Below are 16,641 nucleotides of genomic sequence, written 5' to 3'. Positions count from 1 at the left end.
GCGCGGGTGAAGGCCAAACTGCCCAAATTCACCCGGCGCCCAGTGCGCGCGCCACGCCTCAAGCTCGTCCTATAAGACGCGGGCCTGGGTCCCCAAGCCCAGGACAACCGCTGGGGGCGATAGGGTCGGTGCGCAGGAGCTCCTGCCGCGCCGCAACCCGGAGCTCGGCAGCCTCCCGCCGCCGCCCGCCATGAACGCCTTCCGGCAGCCGCGCGCCAGCAGCTGGCGGCGGGCAGCCACCATCCTACTGGCGGCCGGCTGGGTGCGCCCAAGCCCCGCCGCCCCGTCGCTGCCCCCCGAGGGCTTCCGGCTGCTGCTGCTGCAGCGCTCCGGGAACCTAGGCTTTTTGCCCGGGGCGCACGTCTTCCCGGGGGGCGTGCAGAACACGGCAGACTGTTCGGCAGACTGGCTGCGCCTCTTCGCGCCGCACCACCAGCCGCCGCTCTTCGGCCTGGGCCCCGCACGGTCCCGGCCGGCCTCCTTCCCGGGGCTGCCCGACGGCGCCGCCGACCAGGACGCCGCGGCGCTGCCGGATGACGTCGCCGCCCGCATCTGCGCCATCCGCGAGACCTTCGAGGAGGTGGGCGTGCTGCTGCTGCGGCCCCGGGCCGCCCTGCCCGCCGCGCCCGAGCTCGGCCGGGCCCTCGCGCCGCCACCGGGCCTGGACGCCTGGCGCGACCGCGTCCGCCGCGACCCGAGCCACTTCCTGAGCCTGTGTGCGCACCTCGACTGCACGCCCGACATCTGGGCGCTGCACGACTGGGGCGGCTGGCTCACGCCGTTTTCGCACCGCGGCAAGCGCCGCTTCAATACAGCCTTCTTCTTGTGCTGCCTGAGCGAGCCGCCGGAGGTCTACCCAGACTTGACCGAGGTGGTGAGCTGCCAGGTAGGGCGTGCTGGGCCGGAGTGGGGACCCACGGGAACTTGAGAATGAAGGCCCCGGCCAGCAGCCAAGGCCCATCTGGAATAAGCCCAGCGTAGAGAGGCTGATTACAGGTGTTCTTGCCTCTGTCATGGGTCTACAGCTGGTGGACCTAATCTACCTAACGTCGTGGCTTAGCCTGGCCGACCTCAAACGTGCTCAGAACACTTACATTAGCCTTCTGCTGGGCAAAATCACCTAACACAGTCTATTTTATAACGAAGGATTAACTATCTTATGCAATTTATTGAATACTGGAAGTAACAGAATGGCTGTATGGTACAGAGTGGGTGTAAGCATATCCTTTGTTTACCTTCAGGATCTCATGCCTGGTTGTGAGCTTGCTCATTGCTCCTGGCCAGCATTACCAGTAGTGAGTAGCTAGCTGGGGGGAAAAAGATCAAAATCCATAAGTAATGTTTCCACGGAATGCATATGGCTTTTGGAGCATCCCAAGTTTGCGAAATTGTAAATTGAACCAAAGTCCAGTCGGTGTAGCTTCCTCAGAGCCATAGAGTTAGTAAGTCACAGAGTGGGCATGGTACTGAGGAAGTCCGGCCCTCAGCCCTACAGGCCAAAGCCAGGACCTTGGTGAAGTGCTTTCTGCTTTTCCCTGCTTCATAGTCCCAAGGCCTTACTCTGCCTCTCCCGAGGGAGAGGGCCCCGAGGGAGATCCCAGGAGTTGTACAGTGCTGCTCAGATGCCAGGCTCCTTCCTGAGCGCTTTACCTGCATTAACTCATTTCATGTCCACAATAGTTCAGTTATGTCCTCGAGAACATACTTTATGTGGTTTCAGTCTTAAATTTATTGAGACTTGTTTTTCTTTTGTTTTTTTTTTAAGATTTTATTTAACAGAGAGAGACACAGTGAGAGAGGGAACACAAGCAGGGAGCCTGATTCGGGGCTTGATCCCAGGACCCTGGGATCATGACCTGAGCTGAAGGCAGCCGCCCACCGACTGAACCACGCAGGCGCCCTGAGACTTGTTTTATGGCCACAAATATGGATCTGTCTTGGGGAATGTTCCCTTTGCACCTAAAAGGAATAATGCTGTGCTTGATGGAGTGTTTATAAAAATGTCAGGTTAAATTTATTGGTAGTGTCTTTCAGTTCTTCTGTACCGTTTTCTTGTTCTATCAGATATTGACAGAAATGCTGAAATTTTTTTTTTTTTTAGATTTTTTTAAGTAATCTCTACACCCAACATGGGGCTCGTAGTCACAACCCCAAGATCAAGAGTCACATGCTCTACTGTCTGAGCGAGCCAGGAGTCCCAGGAATGGTGAAATTTTTAATGAGTAATTATGGATTTGTCTTTTTCTCTTTTAGTTCTATTAGGTTTTGCTTCATGTATTTTGAAGCTCCCTTGTAAGGTGCCACATAGATATTTAGGACTGTTAAAGCTTGATGGGTTGACCCTCTATTATGAAATGTCCTTCTTTATCCCTGGCAATATCCCTTTTGCTGAGATCTGAAATTTACTCTGTCTGATGCTAATATAGCCACTCTGCCTTTCATTTGATTAGCAATAGCATAGTATCTTTCCTAGCCTTTAATTTTAACCTGTCTTTATATTTTTTAGAAGATTTATTCATTTTAGAGAGAGGGAGAGAAAGCATGAATAGGAGGGGCAGAGGGAGAGAGAATCCCAAGCAGACACGGGCTCATGACCATAAGATCATGTCCTGAGCCAAAACCGAGTCAGATGCTTAACCGACTACACCACCCAGGCACCCCTGTGTCTTTATATTTAAAGTATGTTTCTTGTAGGCAGCATATGGTCATGCCTTTTTTTTTTTTATCAATATGACAATTTCTACCTTTTAGTTGGGGGTGTTTAGATTATTTATATGTTTATATATTTAAGTATTTATATTTAATTCAAATCTACCATCTTGCTTTTAGTTTTTTTATTTGTCCCATCTATTCTTCACACTGTTTTTCTTTTCCTGACTTCTTTTGGATTATTTAAGTATTTTTTAAGAACCCTGTTTTATCTCCATTATTGACTTATTAACTGTATCTCTTTGTGGTTATGCTAGGGTTTGCCATATATGGGTTTCATTTCACGTATCATGTTAGAACCTTACAACAATATACTTACATTTCTCCCCCCATGTCTGTTAGCTTTTGTTGTCATACATTTGACTTTTATTGTTATTATGAACTCTACAATATACTGATTATTTTGCCTTAAACAATGTTTGAAAGACTGTGAAAATGAGCAAAAAATGTCTTTTATGTTTACCTTCATATTTAACATCATTAGCACTCTTCATTCCTTTGTGTAGATTAAAATCTACAACTGGTTTTTTTTTGGCCTGAAGAACTTCCTCTAATAGGTCTTGTATTTCAGATCGTCTGACAAGGAATCTTGTATATTTTGTTTATCTGAAAAATACTTTATTTTGCCTTTTTTTTTTTGAAAGGTATTTTGGCTGGGTATAGAATTACAGGTTAACAGTTTTTTTCTGTCAGTAAAGATGTTGCTTTGGTATATTCTGGCTTGTGTAATTTATGATGAGAAGTCTGCTTTTAACTCTGTTCCACTGTATGTAATATGTTTTGCTTTGGTTTGGTTTTTTTGGTGTGTGTGGCTACTCTAAATATTTCCTCTTAAGCATTGGTGTTCATCAGTTTGATTATGATGTGCATGGTTTTCTTTTTGTTTTGTTATTTATTCAGATATTTTTCACTTTTCCCTATTTTCTGGGACTCCAGTTACACATTTATGTTGGACTACTTGATAATGTCACTGATACCTTGTTCATTTTTTTTTTCAAATATTTTCTCTCTGTGCTTTATTTTGGATAGATTCTATTGCTACATTTTCAAGTTCTCTCATATGTAGCATCTAGCCTGCTGTAAATACTATCCTATGTATTTTTCATTTCAATTAGATTTGGGTACCGACCTAACAATTTCAAATCTCTGATTGCCTCTGGAATAAACCTTAGGAACCCCGACCTTTGTCTTCCACAGTGGTCATCTCCATCAGAGGCAACTGAGAGTTTCATATCAAAGGAAATTTGGTTTGCACCTCCACAATTTTATGAAATAAGAAGACTGGGAAACTTTGCCTCTCTCTCTGACTTGCACAAATTTTGTTTGGACGGTGCATCAGAAGGAATGGAAAGATGGCTGCCGATCACATTTTTAACTGCTGATGCAACGCTCCAGCTTTTACCAGGTAAGTCAGTGAAGCATCAGTGCTTTTTCACATTTAGTATTCACATTCAATGCACGGGGCTGTATGGCAGTATTGCCCAACACAGAGACATGAATTATCATCTGTTTTACACAGTATAGCAGTTTATTGAGTAAGATCTAATTCTATAAAATATCCATAGTGTTTATTATAACCAAAAGTTCTGATAATTCACCTTATACACACACATATACATTTATTTAAATGTTTCCCAGACATTGACAAAGTTCTTTCTTATATATTATCTCACTTTTTTACATTTTAATTTTGAATCATGAGAACAAACTGAAGTTAAGAACTTCTGTTTTCAAGTACACTTTATTAAGAACTGGAATTGTGAGCAATTGTCAATTTATTTGAATTGGGGAGTTTGTTGGTGGTCGATTGTTGGGCAAGTGCCAGGCGGGGGTTTTTATGGCAGTTTAGAGCAGGGCTTTGTGACCTGTCTCCCGGCTAGCTAATTCTCAGAATAGCGGTGATATTTGTTCCTCATCTTACAGTGGGATAGTTTAGTGCTTTTGATGTGTAAAGGTAATTTCTGTAATTTAACCTTAAAATTGTTAGAACAGCCCACATTGAAACCCAAAAATATATGGATATCAAGGCCAATATTAATATTGACGAGGATAAAGTGAGTCATGGGCCAGTCTAAAACTGATAGGTCATGATGAAAAAATACCAGTCATAAATACTTATGTGCCCAAAGAAAATTCTTGGCTGGGGAATGGAGAGGTGGGGGATGTGAGTATTAAAAACACAAGAAAGAAATTTAGGTAAGCTCATAAAATTAGAGTTACTTCACACCTGTCTCAGTTCCAAACACAACATAGATGAAAATAAATACCAATGTGTATGTCACTAACGTATTGGAATGTTTATAAAATAACACTGTGGAATCAAAATATTTTTCAGGAGATGAGCTGTACTTAGAAGATTCAGAATTCTTAGAAAATGTTATGTCCTCTGAAAAAAAGACTGAAGAAATCATGAAGGAAGGCAAGATATTTCACCGACTAGTGTTACACAGCCACCATGTATATAATCTCCACGTGACTATCCATTCGAAGTATAAACAGGTTTATCCTAAGACCTATGTAATAAGTAAGAGCCGTTTGTAGAGTATTGCTTATTTGTACTTAGTTGACCGCTTGAAGTTGTCCTGTGGAATACTGAGGGTTGACTAGACTTGCTTGGAGCGTAAGGACCTGCCCAGAAGTTATAGTAACAGTCCTTCACATTTCAAGTGCATTGGAGTACTTCCTTGCTTATTTCATTCTTCAAACCTTACAGTATCCCACAAGTATCAATAAAGTGCTAATGATCTTGATCTCAGATTGAGGAAAAAAACCTTTCACAAGGGTTTCCACTTCTGTATTATTTTATTATCAGAAGTTTAAATAAGATGTCCGGTATAGGGCGCCTGGGTGGCTCAGTTGGTTGGGCGACTGCCTTCGGCTCGGGTCATGATCCTGGAGTCCCGGGATCGAGTCCCGCATCGGGCTCCCTGCTCGGCGGGGAGTTTGCTTCTCCCTCGGACCCTCCCCCCCCCCCCCCTCTCCCTCCTTCTCTTTCTCCAATAAAAAAAAAAAAATTTTAAAAAAAAAAAAAAAAAAGATGTCCGGTATATTAGCACTTTCCTTGATGTGCTTAGGAGATGGATCCATGACCCCCTTAGATTTGCTGCTGGAATTAGCTGAAGGGTGTCTGATTACACAGGGGACAGTAGACTGAAATGACCTTCAAGTGACAGGGTCATTATTTTCTTGTATGTCTTTAGCTTGATGATTAACCTTCAATTCTGTTTACCAAATGGCCTCAGTTATTAGGTTTACCAAATGGGAAACCTGTTTTAAAGAAATATGAACCCATCACAGAAGCCATAATTATTTTTACTCTGGAGCAGTAGGTAATGAATACAAAGAGATTAAAGATCTGTAGAACTAGTCATCATTCAGTGGCGTTTTATTAATGATGCTTATTTTCAATATTTTTAATATGGGTAATTTTTTCATGTTCTCTCTTAAGAGGAATACTGTTTTGATTAAAGATGGGAAATGGCTAAGACATCAATTCTGTTTCAGATCCTTGACAATGTTATGCATCATACAGTGGATTTTATTTTTCGTGAAATGTCTTAGTTTTCCTACCTATAAAATAGAGGTATTAATGAATAAGGTATATGTGTATTACTTGATCTTGGCTAGAGGAATACATCTACATTAGTGGTTCTCCACTCAGGGCACTTTTGCCCCTCAGGAGACATTTGGCAGTGTCTGGAAACATTTTTGGTTGTGAGAGTGAGATGCTTCTACCACCTAGTGGGGAGAGGCCAGGGATGTGGTTAAATAGCCTACAATGAATAGGACTTCTCTCCACAATAATTATCTGGTCAAGGTTGAGAAACTGATCTAAAGTAAAATCTGTTTTCTTCAGTGAATGGTTCCAATATGTAAATTTTGAGAACCATATACTGTTAGCATTCCCTCTGGCTTCTGGACCTACAGAAGTTCTCCTTACTGATTTTTGGCTTTGGGCATAATACTCTTTCATTCTCACAGAAAACAGAATGTTATAGCTGGAAGAGAACTCACTGAACACCTTTCTTTTGCCAATTAGAAAACTGAGAAACAGATTCACACAGCTTGTTAGTGCCATAACCAAGAGTAGAACCTGATGCTTTGTCAAGCAGGTGACATCTGTTACCTACCACCAAAAGCAGAAATGGTAACAACTCTGCCCACTGCGCCTTGGTATCATAGTCACCAAGGAAAGCACAGCACAGCCAAGCATTGGATGGAATAATGCTGTATTCACATAGAGAAGAGGCAGAGCAGAATCTGCTCCAGTAGTTCATGTCAGGCCCCCACGGCCCGCAGGTATTCCTTCTGCAGCTGAAAGAGAGCAGTTGGCCTGCAAACACCCCTCTTGTGCTACAGAAGGACCCCATCTTCTCCTGCAGTGGACAGATACAGTCGTGGGATTGGCCAGGGTCCTATGACACACATGCTTACGTAGAGCAAAGGAGGACAACATTGAGTCTCAGACAGGGAAACACATCCCACACAAGGCGATGAGGCCAGCACAGGCTGTGAGGACTCTTTCTGTTGGTAGGGGAGTGTTCCAGGCTCACTTAGGTGTCTGGGAGAGAGTCAGAAAACTGCCTGGTACCGCCTTTCCCAACCCTCCTAGTCCTGCACCCTTTTTGCTAGAGTTAACGTGGTTCAGTGGGTGATTTTAGGAGACGTGACAAAGAAACGTGACGTAGTTTCTTCATAACGATGTATTTTTGTCTCTTTCTCATCTGAATGAAACCTTGTCTCCTTCCAAGAATTCCTTTTGGAAGACTGTCCCATGACTTCCTACCTGTTGTGATACCCTAAGGCCCCAACACAAAATAATAGGGCCATCCTCACGAGCCAAAAAGTGTTTTAGAGCCCAGCTTGCGAGAGTTTGTGGCATTTACCATATGCTCTTTCTTACCTCATGTATTCAAGCCACCTAGGCCTCAGATGCAGAAGCAGGAAGCTGATCATGTGTCCCTACTCCTCCTTTTAGACCCCTTCCTGCCCATGCCGTCATCCCTACTCCATGCCATCTTATCCACCACACAGCCAGGAAAACTCATTCTCTATGATACTCTACAGTCTCTTGAAATTGAAGTTAACAAACTCAGGAATAAATACAAAGTCAGTATTCGTTTCCATTCCCTACCTTCCTTTGCTGATTCCTTTGAATGATTCCACAAGAATCCAAAACTGGGCAGGCATCAGCATTTCAGGTTAACATGTCTCGTCCTCACAGTTCTTTGTGAATAAAAATAAGAGTGCCCTTGGGGCGCCTGGGTGGCTCAGTTGGTTAAGCAACTGCCTTCGGCTCAGGTCATGATCCTGGAGTCCCGGGATCGGGTCCCGGGATCGGGTCCCGCGTCGGGCTCCCTGCTCGGCGGGGAGTCTGCTTCTCCCTCTGACCCTCTTCCCTCTCGTGCTCTCTATCTCTCATTCTCTCTCTATCTCAAATAAATAAATAAAATCTTTAAAAAAAAATAAAAAAAAATAAGAGTGCCCTATTCTGTGGGAGACAAAAAGGGCTCAGATATAAGAGGATTTCTCTTCCGAGGGATTTTGGGGTGGGGGAGCCCTCACATTTGGGCATATGCAGTTATTTACTGTCTTTCCTCAAACCTCTGTTTTGTTTTTAACTTCTCTACAACTGTTGGCAGTTTTCCACTCCTCCTTCCTCCTGTTTAACCACTCATCCTCTCTAACTTCTCCTCCAACTGACCTTTAGCTCTTAGAGCCTCTCAGTACCTGTTCTCAGACCCTCTTCTGCCCTTGGGTGAGGTAAGCAACTTCCAGGTCACATCCTTTAAAAAGAAAACTGCTTGCTCTCCACTTTCTCTTTTCCCTTCTCAATGGCTGAACATTGTGACAACTGGAGCAGCTCCCTGGGACCCTGAGACAGAAGCCAGGTGTTAGGACATAACTGCCTGCCAGACTTGGGCTGCTCACCTCTTGCTTGTTATGTGAAAGAAAATAGAAGCCACTACATTTTGGGGTCTCTTTGTTAAAACAGTTAAGCTTGTTTCCTAACCTATAATTTTCCCTTTTAAGCAGGTTTCCTCAGCCCAGTCTTCCCTATATCAGAAATCTACCAATTATTTAAGCTAAAAATATCAGTCATTCTCGATTCCACCTTTTCCTTTATATTCAGGTGACTAGCAAGTCCTGTTGATTCTGTTGCCCACAATTATCTGAAATTTCCCATCTTCTGTCCTCTGCACTGCCATCACCTTAGTTGAGCACGGTTCTATCTTACCTAACCAACTCTTTAACAGCCCTGTAACCAATGTAAGAGCTAGTCTCTCCATCTTCATTCTTAACCTCATGATGAATTCTCTCCTATTGAACTGGAAAAGTGCTCTTGACATCGAAATGTAAGCCATGTCCTGTCACTGCCTTCATTAAAACCCTTCAGTGGCTTTTCTTCACACTTAAAAACTGAATTAACTGTGGCCTGCGAGGCCCCACCTTTCTCTCTGATTTCATATACCCTTCTTCTACGCTCCCATCAGAAGGGTCTTTCTGTTCCTTGATCATTCAAAGTTCTTTCCCACCTCAGGATCTTTGCACATATTGTTGCCTTGAAACAAACGTGGATCTCTTGACTTTTTGTTCTTGAGTCTCTCTGTTACTACTACCTCAGGAAAACAGATGAGGATGAGCACCCAACATGCCGATTGTTGGCATGTATAAAAGAAGATTCCAGGACAAAGGGAAGAAAAGCATTATTTGGAATAAAATTTCCTCAAGCTGAAGAAAAATGTTGATCTTCAGATAAAAAGGTCCTGGTGCTGTCAAAGGAAAATTAACAAAAATTGTCCAATATCCGGATGATATTTTGGATTTCAAAGATAATGCAGATTTTCAGGAAGAAAAAGAGAAGATTGCTCACAAAGGTAGAAAATCAGGCTTCTGAGTGTGTGTCACAGAGTAACAGGATATACTGAGCAGGGGAAAAGGATGTGTGTAGTCAGTAATTCTATCGTGTGAAAGTCACGGATACAATTTTCATTTGCATATGGGCTCTGAAAATTCCACCTGTTCTGAAAAAATCCACTTGATAGAAATATTATGGATAACTGAGAGACTAATCAAAACAAAAACTTTTTAAGGTAGAAGTATATGGTAGAAGTCCTAATGGTGAGTGTGGCAATCAATCAAACATAGGAAGTAAATGTGAATAATATGTCTATAAAGTACTGTAAATGTTTTAAAAAATTCATATTTTATAAATTCAAAATGGATGAAAGACTTAAATGTGAGACAGGAAACCATCAAAATCCTAGAGGAGAACATAGGCAACAACCCCTTTGACCTCGGCCGTAGCAACTTCTTACTAGACACATCTCCAAAGCCAAGGGAAATAAAAACAAAAATGAACTATTGGGACTTCATCAAGATAAAAGTTTTCTACACAGTGAAGAAAACAATCAAAACTAAAAGGCAGCCTATGGAATGGGAGAAGATATTTGCAAATGACATATCCGATAAAGAGTTAGTATCCAGGTCTGTACTTCTGAAAAAAATAATGCAATATATGTTAAGAAAAAAAAAAAAGAAGAAGTTAGCAGGAGAGGAAGAATGAAGGGATGTAATTCGGAGGGGGCGACGAACCATGAGAGACAATGGACTCTGAAAAACAAACTGAGGGTTCTAGAGGGGAGGGGTGTGGGGAGATAAGTTAGCCTGGTGATGGGTATTAAAGAGGGCACATTCTGCATGGAGCACTGGGTGTTATGCACAAACAATGAATCATGGAACACTACATCAAAAACTAATGATGTAATGTATGGTGATTAACATAATAAAAAAATTTTAAAAAAAGAGTTAGTATCCAAAATCCATAAAGAACTTACCAAACTCAACACCCAAAAAAACAAATAATCCAGCTAAGAAATGGGCAGAAGACATGAATAGACATTTTTCCAAAAAAGACATCCACATGGCTGACAGACACATGAAAAAATGCTCAATATCACTCATCACCAGGGAAATACAAATCAAAAATCAAAACTATGATGAGACACCACCTTACACCAGTCAAAATGGCTAAAATTAACAACACAGGAAACAACAGATGTTTGCAAGGATGCAGAGAAAGGGGAACCCTCTTACACTGTTGGTGGGAATGCAAGCTGGTGCAGCCCCTCTGGAAAACAGTATGGAGGTTCCTCAAAAAGTTAAAAATAGAACTGCCCTATGATCCAGCAATGGCACTACTAGGTATTTACTCAAAGGTTACAAAAATACTGATTTGAAGGGGCACATGCACCCCAATGTTTATAGCAGCACTATCTACAATAGCCAAACTATGCAAAGAGCCCAAATGTCCATCGACTGATGAATGGACAAAGAAGAGGTGGTATATATGGTTTTGTGATAACAAATACCTATGTAAGTGCTCACTTTGTCAGCATATATACTGAAATTGGAACAATACAGAGAAGATTAGCATGGCCCCCGTGCGAAGATGACACGTAAATTCATGAAGCATTCCATATTTTGGGGGATTAAGGGGCACGCTTGTCGTGATGAGCACCAGGTGATTAAAATAAAGACTTAAAAAAAAACCTATGTAAGTGTTTTTAAATGCAAAAGTAGCTAGTAGAATTAAAAATAGAAAGGTCGGGGCGCCTGGATGGCTCAGTCATTAAGCGTCTGCCTTCGGCTCAGGTCATGATCCTGGGGTCCTGGGATCAAGCCCAGTGTTCGGCTCCCTGCTCCGCGGGAAGCCTACTTCTCCCTCTCCCACTCCCCCTGCTTGTGTTCCCTCTCTCGCTGTGCCTCTCTCTGTCAAATAAATAAATAAAATCTTTAAAAAAAATAGAAAGTTCACTTTTCAAGTCATTCAAAAACAAAACATAACCCCTAAATGCAAAAACCAGAAAACAGTGTAAGTGGTAATGAAACAAAAGCCAAAGGCTTACAGTGAAATGATTCAAGTAGGAATAATGTCAACTGTGACAATATACAAAAATGGGTTAAATTTATTCAGATATGAAAACTCTCAGATTAAGTGTATTAAAGCCTAATTAACTAGAAAAAGAACCAACCAAGCCCAAAGTTAGCAGATCAAGGGAAATAATGATTACAGCAGAAATCAATGAAGAGACAGGAAAATAATAGAAAAGGTTAACAAAACTAAGAGTTTGCTCTTGAAGAGAGAGACAAAATTAACAAGCCTTTAGCTAGTCTAAACAAGAACAGAAAGAGGACCCAAATCAAATTTGTAAATGAAAGGGGAGACATTACAACAGACACCAAAGAAATAGAAAGGATCATAAGAAACTACTACGAACGACTATATGCCAACAAACTGGATAACTTAAAAAGGCTAAATCTCTAGAAACATAGAACCTACGAAAACTGAATCCAGAAGAAATAAAAAATCTGAACAGACCAATAAGGGATAAGATTGAATCCGAAACCAAAAACCTCCCAAAAAAGAAAAGCTCAGGACCAGATGACCTTACTAGTGAATTTTACAAAACGTTTAAAGAAGAGTTAACACCAGTCCTGAAACATTTCCAAAAAATTGAAGAAGAGGGACTATTCATAAGGCCAGGATTACCCAGATATCCAACCCATATAATGACACTACAAGAAAGGACTACAGGACAATATCTCTGATGAATATAGATGCAAAAATTCTTTTTTTTAATAAAGACTTTATTCATTTGAGAGAGAGAACACAAGCTGGGGAGAAAGGGAGAGGGAGGAGCAGGCTCCCCTCTGAGCAAGGAGCCCGATGGGGGATTGATCCCAGGCCCCTGGGATCATGACCTGAGCTAAAGGCAGATGCTTAACTGACAGAGCCACCCAGGCACCACTATAGGTGCAAAAATTCTAAACAAAATACTAGCATACTGAATTCAGCACATTAAAAGGATCATAAACCATGATCAAGTAGGATTCATCCCTGGGATGCAAGGATGGTTCAACAAATGTAAACCAATATAATACATCATATTAATAGAAAAAAGACAAAAATCACCTGATTATCTCAATAGATGCGGGAAAGCATTTGCTAAAATTCAACATTCAGGGGCGCCTGGGTGGCTCAGTTGGTTAAGCGACTGCCTTCGGCTCAGGTCATGATCCTGGAGTCCCGGGATCGGGTCCCGCATCGGGCTCCCTGCTCAGTGGGGAGTCTGCTTCTCCCTCTGACCCTCTTCCCTCTCATGCTCTCTATCTCTCATTCTCTCTCTCTCAAATAAATAAATAAAATCTTTAAAAAAAAATAAAATAAAATTCAACATCCATTCATGATAAAAACTCAGTGTACCTCAACATGACAAAAGCCATAGATGACAAGCTCATAGCCAACATCATACTCAGTGGTGAAAGGTTGAAATATTTTTCTCTAAGATCAGGAACAAGGCAAGGGTGCCCTCTCTCACCACTCCTATTCGACATAGTACTAGAAGTCCTAGCATCATACTCAATGGTGAATGGTTGAAATATTTTTCTCTAAGATCAGGAACAAGACAAGGGTGCCCACTCTCACTACTCCTATTCAACATAATACTACTAGAAGTCCTAGCCAGAGCAATTAGGCAAGAAAAAGAAGTAAAAGACATTAGAATTGGAAAGGACAAAGTAAAATTGTCTCTATTTGCAGGTGACATCATTTTATATACCTAGAAAAATATATGTATAAAATCCTAAATATTCCACTGAGAAACTTAGAGCTAATCAATAAATTCAGTAAAGTTGTAGGATACAAAATCAACATACAAAAATCATGAGCATTTTTTTAAGATTTATTTTTTATTTATTGAGAGAGAGAATATGGTAGAGAGACAGCATGAGAGGGAAGAAGGTCAGAGGGAGAAGCAGACTCCCTGCTGAGCAGGGAGCCCGATGTGGGATTCGATCCTGGGACTCCAGGATCATGACCTGAGCCGAAGGCAGTTGCCCAACCAACTGAGCCACCCAGGCACCCCCATGAGCGTTTTTTTAAGATTTTATTTATCTGACAGAAAGAGAGATAGCGAGAACAGGAACACAAACAGGGGGAGTGGGAGAGGGAGAAGTAGGCTTCCCGCTGAGCAGGGAGCCCGATGCAGGGCTGGATCCCAGGACCCTGGGACCATGACCTGAGCTGAAGGCAGACGCTTAACGACTGAGCCACCCAGGTGCCCCCAAAATCAGTAACATTCCTATACACTAAAATGAATTATCTAAAAAAGAAATAAAACAATCTCATTTACAATAGCATCAAAAATAATGAAATACTTAGGAATAAGTTTAACCACGGAGGTGAAAGATCTCTACACTAAAACTATAAAACATTGATGATGAAAACTGAAGAAGACACAAATGGAAAAGACAGCATGGATTGGAAGAATTAATATTGTTAAAATGTCCATACAACCCCGTATCATGTATAGATTCAGTCAATCCCTATGGAAATTTCAATGACATTTTTTTGCAGAAATAGAAAAAAAAATCTTAAAATTCATGCAGAACCATAAAAGACCCCAAATAGCAAAAGCAGTCCTGAGAAAGAAAAACAAAGCTGGAGGCATTACACTTCCTGATTTCAAACTATATTGCAAAGCTATCACAATGGTATGGCACTGGCATGTAAGCAGACACACAGATCAGTGGAATAGAATCAAGAGCTCAGAAATAAAGCTATGCATATACAGTCAACTAGTACTTGACAAAAGAGAGCCAAGAATACTCAATGGAGAAAACCTAGTTTCTTCAATAAATGGTGTCAGGAATATCAGGTACTCACATGCAAAAGAATGAAACTAGACCCGTATCTTACATTATTCATGACAATTAACTAGAAATGGATTAAAAGCTGAATTAAATGTGAAACATGAAACCATAAAACTCCCAAAAGAAAACATAGAGAAAAGGCTTATTGACATGGGTCTTGGCAATAATTTTTTGGAAATGACACTTAAAACACAACCAATAACAACAACAAAAAAGCAAGTGGGACTACATTAAACTGAAAATCTGCACAGCAAAAAAAACAGTCAGCAGAATGGAAAGGCAAACCGCATATCTGATAATGTTAATATCCAAAATACATAAGAAACTCCTACAACTCAGCCAGGAAAATCCAATTAAAACATGGACAAAGGATCTGAATAGACATTTTTCCAAAGAAGATATTCAGATGGCCAGCAGGTACATGAAAAAATGCTCAACATCAGTAATAGGAAAGTGCAAATCAAAACCAGAATGAGATATCACCTCACACCTGTTGGAATGGTTTCATCAGAAAAACAAGAGATAGCAAGTGTTGGTGAAGAGGTGGAGAAAAGTGAAGCCCTGTGCGCTGTTGGTGGGAATGTAAACTGGTACAGCCACTAAGGAAAACAGTATGGAGTTTCCTGAAAAATTAAAAGTAGAACCACATGATGCAGCAATCCCACTCCTGGGGATATATCCAAAGGAAATGAAATCACTATCCCGAAGAGATATCTGCACCCCTATGTTTATTACAACATTATTTATAATAGCTAGGACATGGAAACATGTCCATAGATGGATGAATGGTTAACAAAAAGGTGGAGCACTATTATGTTCATATACTCATATGTAAATGTGTATGTTCTAATACATATAATATATGTAATGTTAATTATATATGACGGAATACCATTCAGCCATAAAAAAGAAGGAAGTCCTGCCATTTGTGAAACATGGATGGACCTCGAGGGCAATATGCTAAATGAGATAAATCAAACAGAGAAAGACAAATACTGTATGATCTCACTTATATGTAGAATCTAAAAAACAAAATGAAACAACACCAAACCCATAGAAACAGAGATCAGATTTTTGGTTGCCAGAGGTGGGTGGTGCGTGGTGCAGGAATTAGTGAAGGTGGTCAAAAGGTACAAACTTCCAGTTATAAGATAATTAAGTTCTAAGGATGTTATGTACAATGTGAGGACTATAGTTAACAATATTATATTGTGTATTTGAAAGTAGCTAAGAGAGTAGATCTTAAAAGTTCTCATCACAAGGAAAATACTATAACTCTGTGAGGTGACAGGTGTTAACTAAACCTACTGTTTAGTTACTATATTTCATAATATATACATATATCAAATCACTATGTTATACACTTTAGACTTACACACTATTATACGTCAACTATATCTCGAACTGAAAACTAAATCTAAGTCATGTAAAACAATTCTGCAGGAGGGCTAAAAGTAAAAAGAAAAAAACAAGAAAAGCTTAGAGAGTATTAATCAGATGAAGTATCAATGTACAAAGCAGTAAATGGGACAACAGTTAATTTTAGCTTGATAGTGTATAGTTCAAAATGGAGATGTGAGAACCTTCTTGCAGTGAATAACACAATGTTGAGCTATTAAAAATACATAAGAGGGGCACCTGGGTGGCTCAGTCGTTAAGCGTCTGCCTTTGGCTCGGGTCATGATCCCAGGGTCCTGGGATCGAGCCCAGTGTCGGGCTCCCTGCTCAGCAGGGAGCCTGCTTCTTTCTCTCCCACTCCCCCTGCTTGTGTTCCCTTTCTTGCTGTGTCTCTCTCTGTCAAATAAATTTAAAAAAATCTTTAAAAATACATTAGAAACAGGGATAATCTGACAGTTGTATAATATTAGTGGGAACCATGAACAAGGCATTCTCTGACAGACAGCTCAAGTCCATGAAAGACAACTGAGGTGTCTGGGAAAAACACTGGGCAAGTACCAGGCTTCTATCTTTGGGTTATGATGCCATAACTGTAATGTCCACTCTCTCTCAACTGATGCAAAACATTTAAGAAATAAAAGCAAAAAAAGTTCTTTTCTTAAAATCAACTGACAAATGATTAAACCAGCTTTGGGGCCAAACTTCATTTTCTTTCCTTTTTGTTAAAATGATGAGACTATTTTTTTTGAAAATTTTATTTATTTATTTGACAGAACTAGAGAAGTGTAGACCTTGAATTTTTTTTGTTTTGGTCATGGG

At 41.0% G+C, this 16,641-nt stretch overlaps 1 protein-coding gene and 1 non-coding gene across 2 annotated transcripts; both read left to right on the top strand.

Annotated features, from left to right (window-relative positions):
- Window positions 1-5,466, top strand: NUDT19 (nudix hydrolase 19). The gene is made up of 3 exons (XM_025854683.2): window positions 1-886; window positions 3,907-4,114; window positions 5,045-5,466. The coding sequence occupies exons 1-3, from the start codon at window positions 191-193 to the stop codon at window positions 5,248-5,250; spliced, it is 1,110 nt and encodes a 369-aa protein (XP_025710468.1). The 5' UTR covers window positions 1-190; the 3' UTR covers window positions 5,251-5,466.
- Window positions 5,467-11,089: 5,623 nt separating this feature from the next.
- LOC112810830 (U6 spliceosomal RNA) lies at window positions 11,090-11,196 on the top strand. The gene has a single exon (XR_003204898.1). It is a non-coding gene; the product is annotated as a U6 spliceosomal RNA (small nuclear RNA).
- The last annotated feature ends 5,445 nt before the right edge of the window (window positions 11,197-16,641 follow it).

This window comes from Callorhinus ursinus, unplaced genomic scaffold (genome assembly GCF_003265705.2).
Source record: "Callorhinus ursinus isolate GAN/ISIS: 27379988/994484 unplaced genomic scaffold, GSC_fseal_2.0 scaffold61, whole genome shotgun sequence".
Lineage (NCBI taxonomy): Eukaryota > Metazoa > Chordata > Mammalia > Carnivora > Otariidae > Callorhinus > Callorhinus ursinus.
The sequence above is the reverse complement of the archived record's forward strand: the minus strand, read 5'-3'. Positions and strand labels throughout refer to the sequence as shown.

Coding starts and splice junctions, on each gene's coding strand:
- NUDT19 (XM_025854683.2), top strand. CDS start 191: ATGAACGCCTTCCGGCAGCCGCGCGCCAGCAGCTGGCGGCGGGCAGCC. Junction 887..3,906: donor CCGAGGTGGTGAGCTGCCAG/GTAGGGCGTGCT, acceptor TGTCTTCCACAG/TGGTCATCTCCATCAGAGGC. Junction 4,115..5,044: donor AACGCTCCAGCTTTTACCAG/GTAAGTCAGTGA, acceptor AATATTTTTCAG/GAGATGAGCTGTACTTAGAA.